Source organism: Bos javanicus, chromosome 22 (assembly GCF_032452875.1).
Source record: "Bos javanicus breed banteng chromosome 22, ARS-OSU_banteng_1.0, whole genome shotgun sequence".
In the NCBI taxonomy this organism is placed as follows: Eukaryota; Metazoa; Chordata; class Mammalia; order Artiodactyla; family Bovidae; genus Bos; species Bos javanicus.
The window spans coordinates 50472098-50484216 of record NC_083889.1 but is presented as its reverse complement, the minus strand read 5'-3'; the positions used below and the strand labels follow the sequence as shown (position 1 = coordinate 50484216).

The following is a 12119-nucleotide window of genomic DNA, read 5'->3' as shown; positions in this document are numbered from 1 at the left end:
AGGCAGGTGAATCGCAAGAGCCTTTTCCCTCCCCTGCAGGGGTCCTTGTTATGCCTGTGTCACACGCCATGCGTCTGCTCCAACACCCATCCTGTCCACTGAACACCTTCCTTCAACAAGTATTTATTGAGTGTCTGCTGTGGGCTTGGGATGCAGGGCTCGGGACGCAGGGCCCGATGGAGCTGGGTGGTGGGGCTGCTGCCTTGTCACAGCTTGTAGTGCAAGCGTGGAAAGTTAGTGTCATCCTCCTCACCCTCGTAGCCAAGTTCCAATACCAGCACCCGCTGCCCAGGCACCTTCTTCACCAGATCTGTCACCCTGGTGGTGTGGGGGGAGAGGGGTGGGGAGATTGGGTAGGTGAGCGGTGACAGGCAGAGAGTGTCCTGGCATGGGCTCCAGGGTGCTGGGGGCCATGAGGAGCCCAAGCCAGGAGCAGGAGCAGCCCAAGACAGGAAACATCTGAAAACTATTTTAGGAGCGGCTGGCGGGGCGAGCAGGAGGCAGGAAGCTGTGAGTCCCCTGGGAGTGGGCCGTGAAAGGGGAGCTGAGGAGGGTGTAGAGGAGCTGGTGGGGCTGGCCAAGCAGGCAGCTCCTAGAGGCCCCTCCTAGAGGGCTCCTGGCCCTCCCCCCACCCCCAGCCCGTTTGCTGGCTCCATTTGGCAAAAGAAAACTTCAGGAAGGTGTGAGGGGCCCAAATGGGGTTGGAAAGAGGAGAAGCTGCACATCCCTCACCTCCAACCTCCAGGGCCTTGTTAAAGCCAGGTGTGGGCTCACCTGCGGGACAGGCGCTGGGTCTGTTTTTCCTCAGACCATCCTGCTGAGTAGAGCAGGGCCGACCCGTGCAGGAGCATCGTCACCCTCAGTCCTTGTCGCTCCTAGAGAGATATGGGTCAGGGGCCAGCGGGACCAGGCCTGGGAGCAGGGCAGAACTGGGGCACACCTGGATGTGGGCCAGCAACGACTCCAGGGTCCTCTCAGGCTGCCCAGCAGGCACTTCCAGGCGGTCCCAGCAGGTCCACTTCAGGTGATGGAACTGGGGGGTGGCAGTGAGGAGGAGTGAGAAGCTTCTTACACACACACACACACCCTCTCCCTGCCCCAGTTGCCAATAGCTTATGGCCCCTTTCCTAGGGGAGGAGCTGGACTAGAGGCAGGAAGCAGAAGCCAGGGGGTGGGGATGAAACGTGGGATCTAGGCCCAGAATCTCAACACCCTCCCCGCCTGTGCTGGGACAGGAAATGGGGCTATGGGGCCCCCTGCACAGGGAAACAGGCAATCTATCACACAGGCTGATTGTGTGTGTGTGTGTGTGTGTGTGTGTGTTGGAGGGGGGGGCAATGCTTCCTGAGGAAGCGAGGAAGCAGGAGCAGGGCTGCTGCAATCTCTGATAAAGCTGCCTGTTCCTCAAATGCAAGGCTGGAAGAGAGGGTGGGGGGGCATGTACATCCGGTCCCCTAATTCTTTACCACCAGGGCCTTGGACTTTCTCATAGACACATGGGTGAGGGGCACAGTGACTCCAGCGGGAACACAGTCCACAGAGGACTCTCTTCCTGTTCCTTTGTTCCTTGTTTCTTGAGTCTTGGGGTTCTGGTACCCAGAGCTGAGGGCATAAGGGTGGCAGGCAGCCAGGGACCAAGACTAGAGGGGTTCTGCCAGCTCCCCAGAAAACAGCGAGGTCAAGCTGAGACAGGACCAGAAGTGATGTGGGGGACCCTTCCCCTCCCTTCCCCCTCCTCCATGGACAAAGGCAGCTTGTGTTCTAGCTAGAGGAGGGGCCCTCACAAAGGGGCTCTGTGTGCTGTGCCCTGAGGGACCCCCAGGGCTGCTCAGCCTAAGCCCAGTGCCGGCCCATGACCTCTCCCCTCTGCCCTGGTGAGAGAATTCTCTCCAGACCCTCTCCTGTGTCCCCAAGGAAATGCCAACTTTTGCAGAGACTGGGTACACAGCTGGGGCATTCACAGCCCAACTCTTGAAGGAACACATATGCACACAAGCCCACACGTGTACTCACAGGCAAAACCATGCAGGCCCACATCATGAAAGGGCCCTGCAGTCTCCTCTGGCACACAGATGTGCAAGCATGCTCCCTCCATGGCCACACACCATGGGGCCAGGGATGCCCAGACCCGGGTGCCCTCACACCCTGTGACAGGGTTGCACACCCCCACACCCATGCTGGTGAGTTCAATGCCCTTTAACTTAGTTGAGGGGGGGCGGGCGAGGATCCCCATGCCTGGCAGCCTGACGTTAGGCTCTGTTTAGGGCTTGGGCCCTAGTCCCCCCTCCCCCTCAGGGAAGGCGGGGATGGTGGGGGATGGAAGTCTGGCTCCACTAATGAGTTAAAGCTGCAGCTCCCCCAGACCCGGAGGGTTGGGGGTTGGGGGTGGCTGACGGCTGCTTCCTGTGTCTGACAGGTCCCAGCCTGGCTGTACAGCAGGGAGGCGGCTGAAGGAAGTCTTGAGGACTCCCCCAGAGTCTGCGTCCCACGAGGGCCTAAAGCTGGAGTAGGGCCTGTTTGGGTAGGTGCAGGGAAAACTCAGGTCTGGTACAGATGGGGTGTCCAGGGCTCACCTTCTGGATGTCTGGGGCCTTAGGTACCCAGCGGCTAAAGTAGTTTTCAGCCAGGTGCAGATAGCTGTGGCGAAAGGCATGGCGGGACCGTAGTCCACCCACCACCTTGTACAGCTCCAGGCCCACCAGGCCAGCCACGGCCGCTGTAGTGGTGACAACGGCTGGGATAATCCGGCCCACAATTCGCTTGGTCTGCCAAGGACAAGAGATCTGATCTGGGCCCAAGGCCTAAGGCTAGGGTTTGACCCACCACCTCCAGGCCTGAGCCCCAAGGGGCAGGTTACCTCGGCGTGGCTGGCCACTGGGATCCCATAGTTCTGAGCTCTCAGGCTGGCCGCTGCCACCACAAAATCCACGTGGAAGTTGCTGTCATTGTCCTATGAGACCCAAGCACAGTCATGTGAACACTGTCCCAGTCCCCCGAACCTGTGCCACTGCACAGGTCTTCACACGATTCTATGGGGTGGAGGCTCACATCACCCCACTTAACAGGTAAGGAGACGGAGGCTCAGGGAAGCTGAGGTGATTCAGGGCTCCTTCAGGGAGGAAAACTCAGGCCCAGGGACTTCAAAGCTACCTACTTAGCTCTTGACCTTCCCCATCAACCTCTCTGGCCCAGCCCTTCACTCCCACTTGGGCTCCGACCTTCTCAAATGTCAAGGGTTCAAGGGGAGGACCCTTGCTCCAGGTCTTCAGGTCTTCATGCAGCTGCTTACAGCCTGTTGGGAGAAGGAGGAGGGTTGAAACAGTCCTTAGCCCCCAAGTCCTGTACTCTTCTTGAGCCTGCCTGCCTGTCCTTGGTCCCTGCCAAGTCTGTCACTTACCACTTGCAGGGAGACCCCTTGATGGATGGTGCAATCTCTTCTCTGGCAGCCCTAGCCCTCACGTATGTATGCCCGCACACACACATGCACACCTAGGTGACCCTGTCCTCATCTGGGGAGCCACAGCTAGTTGCTCCCCAGGGCCCAGTGGTTTGCGGGTTTTTTTCCTTTGCTGAGAGTTGGCCAAGGGAATGGGTGGGGAGGATGGTAAATAGGAGGGAGAGGACCTACTCCAGGACCAGGGGATGAATCCAAGGCTAGAGAGAAGCAAGGTGAGAGGGCTTAATAGGTTGTGACTTGGCTTCAGGGCCCCCAGACCCATCTTCTTTCTGCAGCACAGGCTGAGGAAGCTCAGGCCTTTGGGTGGCAGCATAGAGGGGTCAGGGCTGGGGACCTCACCAAACTCACCAGAAGGCGAATCCAGCTCCAGCTCACTAGCAAAAATGCGGTCCAAGTTCTGGGGGTCAGGCAGTGGCAGCAAATTCAGTAGTCCCCTGAGCGCAGTCTGGTCTTGTGAGCCAGGCAGCCCATGCATCTGGGCATACAAGTTGGCAGCTGCCAGCACGTAAAGGAGGTGCATATCCTGCAATGAGACCCAGAGCAGGGGCAGCTGCATGGGCCTGAGTGAGCGTGTGTGGGTGCGTGGGGCGGGGGCCACCGCCCACTTGAAGATCTGTTGGAGGGCCTGCCTCCGCCTCCCATGTGGACACCCACATGTGCACAGACGTGGCTGTCTCCCTCTCAGCGTCTCGGCATCACTACAAAACACAGAGGTGCCCACCTCTGCCCTGAGGGGCCACATTTCCATCTCAGGGCTGCCAAGGGACCCCACTCACTTGGCTGGCATCAAACTTCAAGGGCTGGGGACACTGTTTGGGACCCGACCAGAATGGAGTTCCATCCTCCTGCACCTAGGGAAACATAGAGGCTGCTGGGCTCAGTCCAGTTGCCCCCAAGCCCTCAGCCTCCTGACCCCCAGCCACCCACTTTGTCAGGTGGGTAGGTCCTCAGCAGCTGTGTGATGCCATAATGGAAGCGGAGCTGCCAGTGGCCAAAGGCCCACAGCACGCAGTCTTGCCAGGTCTGCGGACGCTCTGTCAGGACACCCCGCATTGTCTGCAGCAGGGGCTGCTTCTGTGACTTAACCAAGTCTTCTGGAGACGAGAGTGCCCTGTGGACGGTTGGGAAAGCTTGAGTCTAAGCCCTGAGGCTCCTGGTCTTAGGGACCCTGGACTCCCATTCGCCCTTGTCGGGGGTCTTACTGTGGGTGGCTGTTGATGGTCTTGGCAGACTCACAGAAAAGGTCGTCAAATTCACCCTTGGCCCACTGTGGAGAAGGGAGCAGCCATGAGGTGGCAGTTAGGAAATGGGTCTGGGGCAGAGGACTGAGCCAGGCAGGTAGGCGTCTCGGGGTGCCTCCCACCTGCACGGTGTGCTCGGTTGTGGCAGGAATGTACCGCACGGTGCAGACAGGGTCGGGGGCATCTTCAGAAGCTGCATCAGAGGGGGCTTTGTAGTTCTCAGTCACGTGCGGTATGAACACGCTAGCGCTGCCCCGGGTGCCCATGGTGCCCGCCTCCAGCAGTGGTTTCAGAAAATGGGTGCAGCGAGCAGCTACGTAGTCCCCTGGCAAGGGAGGCAAAGGGTCAGAAGTGGGGCTGGCACAGCCTCAGACAAGAGTGAGTTCCGAGGCTGGGCACTCACGGGCCTCAAAAGTGTCCAGGGCAGCAGCCACGCCATTCACACCAGAGAAGAAGTCATCCCCAAAGATGTCCTCTGTAGTGGGATCCAGCTGGTGGTTGAGTGGGGTAACCTGCAAGTCTGCATTCAGGCGGCGAGTGGCCTCTGCAGCCACCTCTGCCTTTTGCCTCTGAGAAGAAAGCAGGAAGATGTTGGGAGTAGGGGGAGGGGGGTACTGTGGGAGGACAGTCCAGGACGTGGGTGTGGGGAAGGGTCGGCACTCACATGAATGTCCTGGGACCTGAAGAGGAATTGCCGGCTGAGGTTGGAGAGCTCCACATGGTCCATGTCGGCAACAGTCACGCCTCCACCGTCCCCGGCCCCCAGGCCCATCAGGGCAAAGCTTTTGAGCAGCTCGCAGCCAACAGCGCCAGCACCCACCTGCCGGCAGACAAGAGCAAACTTAGCCAGAGGGCCAGGCCTCACCCCTCCACACACTCCCGACCTCACCACGTCGCTCACCAGGAGGTAGTGCTGGTGGCTCAGCTTCTCCTGAAAATTGGTCCCGAACACTGCGGTTTGCCCATCATAGCGGCAGCATCTCTAGGGAACACAGACAGGGCTTGGTGACGCCCGCTGGCCTGTGCTGGGTCTCCCTCTCACTTCCAGTTTTCCAGGTCAGGACCTCAGGACCATTCTTCATGTTTCTCCCTGAGTCCTGAGTTTAGCTAAGGCTTGCATCCCTACCGCGGGTTCTCACCGGTGCACAGTCCTCAGGGTTGGGAAAGGGGTCCCCATCTTCTGGAAGGCAATCCAGAGCATCGAAGTACAGCCACTGGTCCAGGGGCATAAACTTGCCAGAGATCGCCTGTAAGTCAGAGCTTTAGTCCAGGGACTCTTGGCACCTCCTAATCCCCTGAGATCCTGGCTGTGGGCTGCACCCAGGTTGGTGAAGCTCCTAAGGCTGCTGTCCAGTGTTGGGCACCCTGTGGCATCCACAGTGACCTCTGCACCCTTCCCAGCCCCGCCCTGTCTCTGCCTGTGCCCACCTTCAGCACTTCTTGGGCAGCCACTGCACCCAGCACGGCTGCCATGGGGCTCAAGCCACCAGCACTGCTCAGGGCAACTGTCCGCACCAGAGCCTCATCCAGCTGCTCTTCCAGAGGCTCTCCTTCTGTCCCCTTCAGTGGTCCCATGGCCTGGGCCAGGTCCACCACCATCTCTGCATCAACCTAGTGGGTAGAATTCTGTTAAAGCAGACCCAGCCTGAGCTCCACCCCACATTTGAATCCTTCAGGCAGCCATCCCCGCTGTTCCACAGAAGAGGAAGCAGAAGCCTGAGTGGGAAGGCCCCACTAGACAATGCCTGGTGCCAGACAATAGCCCTGGAGGCTCCCCAAACCTGGGAGCAGCTGCCAGACCAGATCTGAAGGGTGGGGAGTGGCATGAGTCCCCAGGCTTTGTGCTTGGCCCCTTCATGAACTCAGCCTCTGGTCTGGGCTTCCCTGCTGGCTCAGATGGTAAAGAATCTGCCTGAAACACAGGAGACCTGGGTTTGATCCCTGGGTTGGGAAGATCCCCTGAAGGACGGCATGGCAACGCACTCCAGGATTCTGGCCCGGAGAATCCCTATGGACAGAGGAGCCTGGCGGGCTACAGTCCATGGGGTCACAAAGAGTCAGACACGACTGAGCAACTTAGAACAGCTGGTCTAGAGATAAGTGTTTATTTATCAGCTCCCTGCAGCCCATCCTATCTTCTTTATATGAGTGGGACACTGCTTCCGGATTCAAACTTGGATCCGTAAGACAGTCAGTCACCTCCTGGTAGGTGAGGCCCCATTAAGACAGAGGCTAGGGAGAGGGGCATCGGGGCCACTCACAGGATCCCAAGGCTTGGGAGGGCGGCCATGGAGCTGCTGGAACTTGTGCAGTGCGCGGAAGGACTGATGCAGGCAGCGGGCACGAACTTTCTGGGCACTCTGGGCCACCACACGGGGTTGAAGGAGGGCTGTGTCCAGGGGTTCCTGCAGAGGGCATTCAGTTTAGGGTCAGGTCCAGAACACTGTGGGCCCCTCGAGGCACCCAACCCCAGATGACCTTGCACTCACGTGGCTGACAGTCTTGGCTCTCTTGACCTCAGTGACAGCCCCGCCACGTAAGTAACAAGAGAAAGCTGTTGTGTCTCCAATCTCCAAGGTCCCGTCCTCTGGGGAAGATTGAGCCTAGTCAGCATGACTTCTGAACCTGAGTAGCTTCCCACAGCCCATCCTGTCTTGCCTCAGCATTCTCAAGGTGGGATTTCCCTGGTGGTCCAGTTAGTTAAGAATCCGCATTGTGATGCAGGGGATGTAGATTCAATCCCTGGTCAGGAAATAAGATCCCAAATGCCATGGAGCAACTAAGCCCGTAGGCCACAGCTAGAGCCATGGAAGACCCCACACGCTGCCACTAAGACCCGAGGCAGCCAAATAAATGATTAAAACAAAACAAAATTCTCAATGTGGCTCTGCCCTGAGGAAGGTAGAGAGAGACCTTATCTCCAAAAACCAGGCTGTGTCCACCCCCACAGGAGCCTGGGTGCTGAGCCTGGAGTGGGGTTGACTTACCCCGCACATGGAGAGGCCGAGGATCACAGCCGTTGAGCTCCACCATGCCCTCAATGCCTGAGAAAGTCACCCAATCCCCTGTGTGGAAGTGGTGGGTATCAGCCTCTTCTCTCAGAGTGAGAATGCCAGGGGAGCCCTGTGATGAGAGACGGCCTGCTCAGGGGGGCCTAGCCCTGCCTTTCACAGGATCCTCAGTAGGGGTAGTGCCCCCTACCCCAGCACCCACCTGGGAGATGTGCTGGATGTTGGCCGTCAGGGGTTCTGCCTCTGTGGGGTCCTGCACAGTGAAGTTCTCACCAAAGTCACAGAACAACTGCCTGTGGCGGGGTGGCAGGGGTCACTGAGCTGACTCAGTGTTTAACCGCCACGGTTGTGGTGAAGGGCAACAGGCACTAGGGCAAGCCCTGAGGAATTGGGGAAAAAGTGCTGGGAGAGGCTTGGAAACTGGAGTTTGAAAGATGTACTGAACAAGTCTGGAGGCTGGGGTAGAGGAAGCAGACGAATGGGACTGGGGACTGTGATCAAGAAGGGAAAGTGGGGAACAGCCCTGGGGTTGGGTGGAGGAGCTCTGGAGCAAGCCTGGAACTGGGATCGCTCGCTGCCTGTGATGTGGCAGGCTGGGCGAGCCATCTCACCCCACAAGGCCTCGGGTGTCTGCCACCAGGAAGCAGACTCCATGCTCGTGGCACAAGGTGCCCACTCTCAGCTGCTCCTCCAGCCTCGAGGCGGTCAGCACCACCACCTGAGTGGACGTCATGAGATCAGTAGGGCCAGAACCACTTCGAGCCCACTCTGCTGCTAAGAGTTGGGGGTGGGGGAGGTTGGCCTGGAGAGTAGGGCTGGGAGGGCACCTGGAAATCCAGCAGCAGGTCCTTGGTGATGTCGCCTGTGTAGACGCACACCTGAACGGCTCCATTGAGCTCAGCCAGAAGTTTTTGAGAGGCCTCAGCTCTGCTCCTTCCCAAGTCCTGCTCTGAGAGCAGAAACTAAAGAGATGCCCAGACTGACTTTAGCAAGGAGTTTTCTCTTGGGCCCCACCCCCACCCTGGTCTGGAAACCCAAAGTTCTCCCCCCCGCCCCCCAGGAGCCTCACCTGGGCAGCCAGGTCAGACCAGCAAGTAGGGTGGGGATCATGGAGAGTGAGGCTGCCCACGCCCATCAGGACCAAGTTTTTGGCCACCTCAGCCCCCAGGCCCTGCAGGCCAGACAGCAGCACCTTGGCTCCCTGAATTCTCTGCATGGCGGGCAAGCCCAGCACATACCTGTGGGCGGGAAGAAAGAGGGCAGGCAATTGGAAATCAGGGGTTAGAAGGCTACCCTGCTCTCCTCCCCTCCTTGAGCCTCACAGCTGCCGTGAGTATAGCTCCTTATCCAGCGACTTGGAGGTCTCCAGGGTATCCATCCTGAGGCCCGGGGCTGCAGGGCTTGTAGACAGGAGGCAGTGCCAGCAGGAGCCAGTGCCCAGCAGTGGCCAGTGCAAACAGGAGCTAAGGCTCAGAAATGAAAATGCAGCTGGCAGCTTTCTTCCTGGTTCCTCTGTCATTTCGGGTAAAGCAAAAGTGAAAGTGAAACTGAACGGTCTCATAGTCCTGCCTCCAGCCTGTCCTGCACAGCCTGGCTTGGCAAAGACTTCTGGCAGCCCTAAGGCACTGGCAAGTGGGGAGAGAATTCCTGGATCCATTTCTCTCTGGGAAAGCAGGTATTTCTCTTAAGGAAGAAAGAGGGCAGGGCCATGGGAGGGATCCCTGTGGTCTCCTGTAGCTCCCTAGATGTCCCGAACTGCAAGCTCCTATCCTCTTCAGGGGTCCCTGTCTGAATGGGCTTCATGCCCACAGGACTGGTGGGCTTCCTGCCCACAGGACTGGTGGGGATGCCCTTGTCCTGAGGACTCACCTAGCCTCCTATCCACACACAGAGACTTAGAGACCCTAGAGGGCAGAGCCAGCCCCATCCCAGAGGCTGAGAGAGCTCATGGGCTACGCTGCCCACATCCAGGGCTCACCCCAGACTTGGGGTGCAGCCTAGCACTGTTGGGAGTGCCTGCGTGTCCTGGAGTCATCTCCTCCGGGACCAGGGATTCCCCTCTGCCCACAGTGCACAGCCGGGACAGTTGGCAGCCCCAGGAGGCCAGTCAGGATCTCTCAGTGATGCGTCCCAGGACTCAAAGAGCGATGTCAGTCTCTGAGTGCCAGCCCTGAGTGGAAGACTAGGAGCAGCTATGATCATGTGTCCTTTATATTTTAAAATAATTACAGATTCAGAGGAAGTTGCAAAAAATAGAAAAGAGGGGCTACCTTCCCCACACTCCTTCTGCCTTCTTAGGAACCCAGGGCCAGTCCTCTAGAGGATGGACCACAGTTCCCCACAAAACTCCACAATAAACCAAGTGCTATCAAAAATTCTTTTTTTTTAAAAATTAAGGTAAAACCTATACATCATAAACCATAAAATGGTTTAAAATAACCATTTTAAAGTATACAATTTAGTGGGATTTAGTGTATTGACAATGTTGTGCAATCAGCATCTCTCTCTACTTTCAAAACCTCATCACCCACCGAAAGACACAACTACCTTGGATACTTGCTACACACCCCCATTCTATCGCCTGGCAAACATACATGCTTTCTGTCACTAGGGATTTGCCTGTTCTGTATATTTTATATAAAAGGAATCATACAAAATGTGACCTTTGGTATGTTTTCACTTATAATCTTTTTGAGGGTAATCCAAATTGTATCATGTCTCAGGACATCATTCCTTTTTGTGGCTGAATAATATTCTGAGAGGCACGTATCACAATTTGTTACTCAGCAACCCTATATACAGTCAATGGAATTCTCCAGGCCAGAATACTGGCATGGGTAGCCGTTTCCTTCTCCAGGGGATCTTCCCAACCCGGGGATCAACCCTAGGTCTCCCGCATGGCAGGCGGATTCTTTACCAGCTGAGCCTCCAGGGAAGACATTATCCAGTCACCGGTTGACATTTGAATTGTTAACACTTTTTGAATATTATGAATAGTGCTACATGATCATTCTTGAACAAGTATTTGAGCACCTGTTTTCTATTTCTTTGGGTATGCACCTAGGAGTAGGAAATGGCAACCCACTCCAGTGTTCTCGCCTGGAGAATCCCAGGGACAGGGGAGCCTGGTGGGCTGCCGTCTGTGGGGTCACACAGAGTCGGACACGACTGAAGTGACTTAGCAGCAGCAGCATTGTTGGGTCAAATGGCAATTCTATGTTTAAGTTTTTGACAGACCAACAACTATTTTCTACCAGCAATGTACGTAAGTTTTTAACTTCTCCACAACATGGTCCAACTGGTTTTTCCTTTTTTTTCAAATTATACCCATCCTAGTGGGTGTAAAGTGGTAGGCAATTCTGGGTTTTCTTTCATTCAATAAACCTTTATTGGATGTGTCATATGTACTAGGTACAGAAACCAGGGCCAGATTCTGAAGTAACTGGTGTCTTCAGTAGATACCAAAAGACATTTGATGACATTCAATATCCAGTCTTGATTTTTTTTCACTCATTAAAATAGATGGATTTTAAAATTGTGGTTTTAACCATTTTCATTTTTAATGTTTAATTTTGTTTATATTTTGGCCGCACCACGTGGCATGCAAGAACTTAGTTCCCTGACCAGGGATCGGACCCATGCCCTCTACAGTGGGAGCACGGAGTATTACCCACTGGACCGCCTGGTTTGAATCATTTTTAAATATGTACAATTCAGTGCCGTGAAGTACCTTCACAGTGTTGTGTAACCACACCACTATTTCCACAATTTTAGCCCAAGGAGAAACACTGCACCCATTAAAAAATAATTCATCAATCTTCCATCCCGTTTCCTAGGACCTTCTATTGCACTTTGTCTCCATGACTCTGCCTACTGAAGATAATGAATATAGGTGGAATCATAAAATATGTGCCCTTTTGTGTCTGGTTTCTTTCACTTAGCCTATCTGTACAACATTCATCCAGGTTGTAGCATGTACCAGAATTTTGGTCCTTTTTTTTATTGTAAGAAAATAAACATAAGATGAAATTTAACGTTTTAAAATACACAGTTCAGTAGCATTACAGACAAGCACGTTGTTGTACCAACACCACCATTCATGTCCAGAATTTCAGCTTCTCAAACTGGAACTCACAACCCATTTGACAATAACTTTCCATTCCCTCCTTCCCATTCTTGGCAATAACCATGCTACCTTTTGTCTCTGTGAATCTGACTACTCTTGGTATCGCGTATACATGGAATTGCCCCTGGATTATTTCACGTAGCTTAGTGTCTTCAAGATTCACTTACACTGTAGCATGTTTCAGAATTTTTTTTTTAAAGCCTAAATAATCTTCCATTGTATGTATAGACCTAGAGCTTTGCAGTTTACCTTCACAGAGATCTTGTACATATTTTGTTAGATTT

The 12119-nt window shown here is 55.2% G+C and overlaps 2 protein-coding genes across 2 annotated transcripts in view; both read right to left on the bottom strand.

The window, feature by feature from the left end:
• Window positions 1-107: 107 nt before the first annotated feature.
• On the bottom strand, window positions 108-9252 carry UBA7 (ubiquitin like modifier activating enzyme 7). Its single transcript, XM_061396880.1, has 24 exons — window positions 9032-9252; window positions 8779-8947; window positions 8537-8671; window positions 8321-8427; window positions 7912-8002; window positions 7686-7821; window positions 7188-7285; window positions 6960-7103; window positions 6127-6309; window positions 5838-5945; window positions 5600-5680; window positions 5363-5518; window positions 5102-5267; window positions 4821-5023; window positions 4660-4724; window positions 4385-4568; window positions 4234-4308; window positions 3806-3980; window positions 3219-3292; window positions 2858-2950; window positions 2574-2765; window positions 941-1033; window positions 775-875; window positions 108-318 (listed from the first exon to the last, which is right to left on the bottom strand). Exons 1-24 carry the CDS (start codon window positions 9226-9228, stop codon window positions 207-209), a joined length of 3138 nt encoding a protein of 1045 aa, XP_061252864.1. The 5' UTR covers window positions 9229-9252; the 3' UTR covers window positions 108-206.
• TRAIP (TRAF interacting protein) overlaps window positions 8861-12119 on the bottom strand; it is a 22985-nt gene continuing 19726 nt past the window's right edge. The window contains exon 16 of the mRNA XM_061396898.1: window positions 8861-8947. The gene's annotated coding sequence lies outside the window, so the exon portion shown is untranslated. The remainder of the gene's footprint in view (window positions 8948-12119) is intronic.

What these genes read in the sequence shown, in the direction of transcription:
- UBA7 (XM_061396880.1), bottom strand. Translation starts at nt 9,228, where the DNA reads ATGACAGAGGAACCAGGAAGAAAGCTGCCAGCTGCATTTTCATTTCTG. An exon ending in ACCATCAACAGCCACCCACA is followed by an intron (nt 4,569 to 4,659) that starts GTAAGACCCCCG and finishes AACCGTCCACAG; the next exon opens with GGCACTCTCGTCTCCAGAAG. An exon ending in CGTTGCTGGCCCACATCCAG is followed by an intron (nt 876 to 940) that starts GTGTGCCCCAGT and finishes ATATCTCTCTAG; the next exon opens with GAGCGACAAGGACTGAGGGT.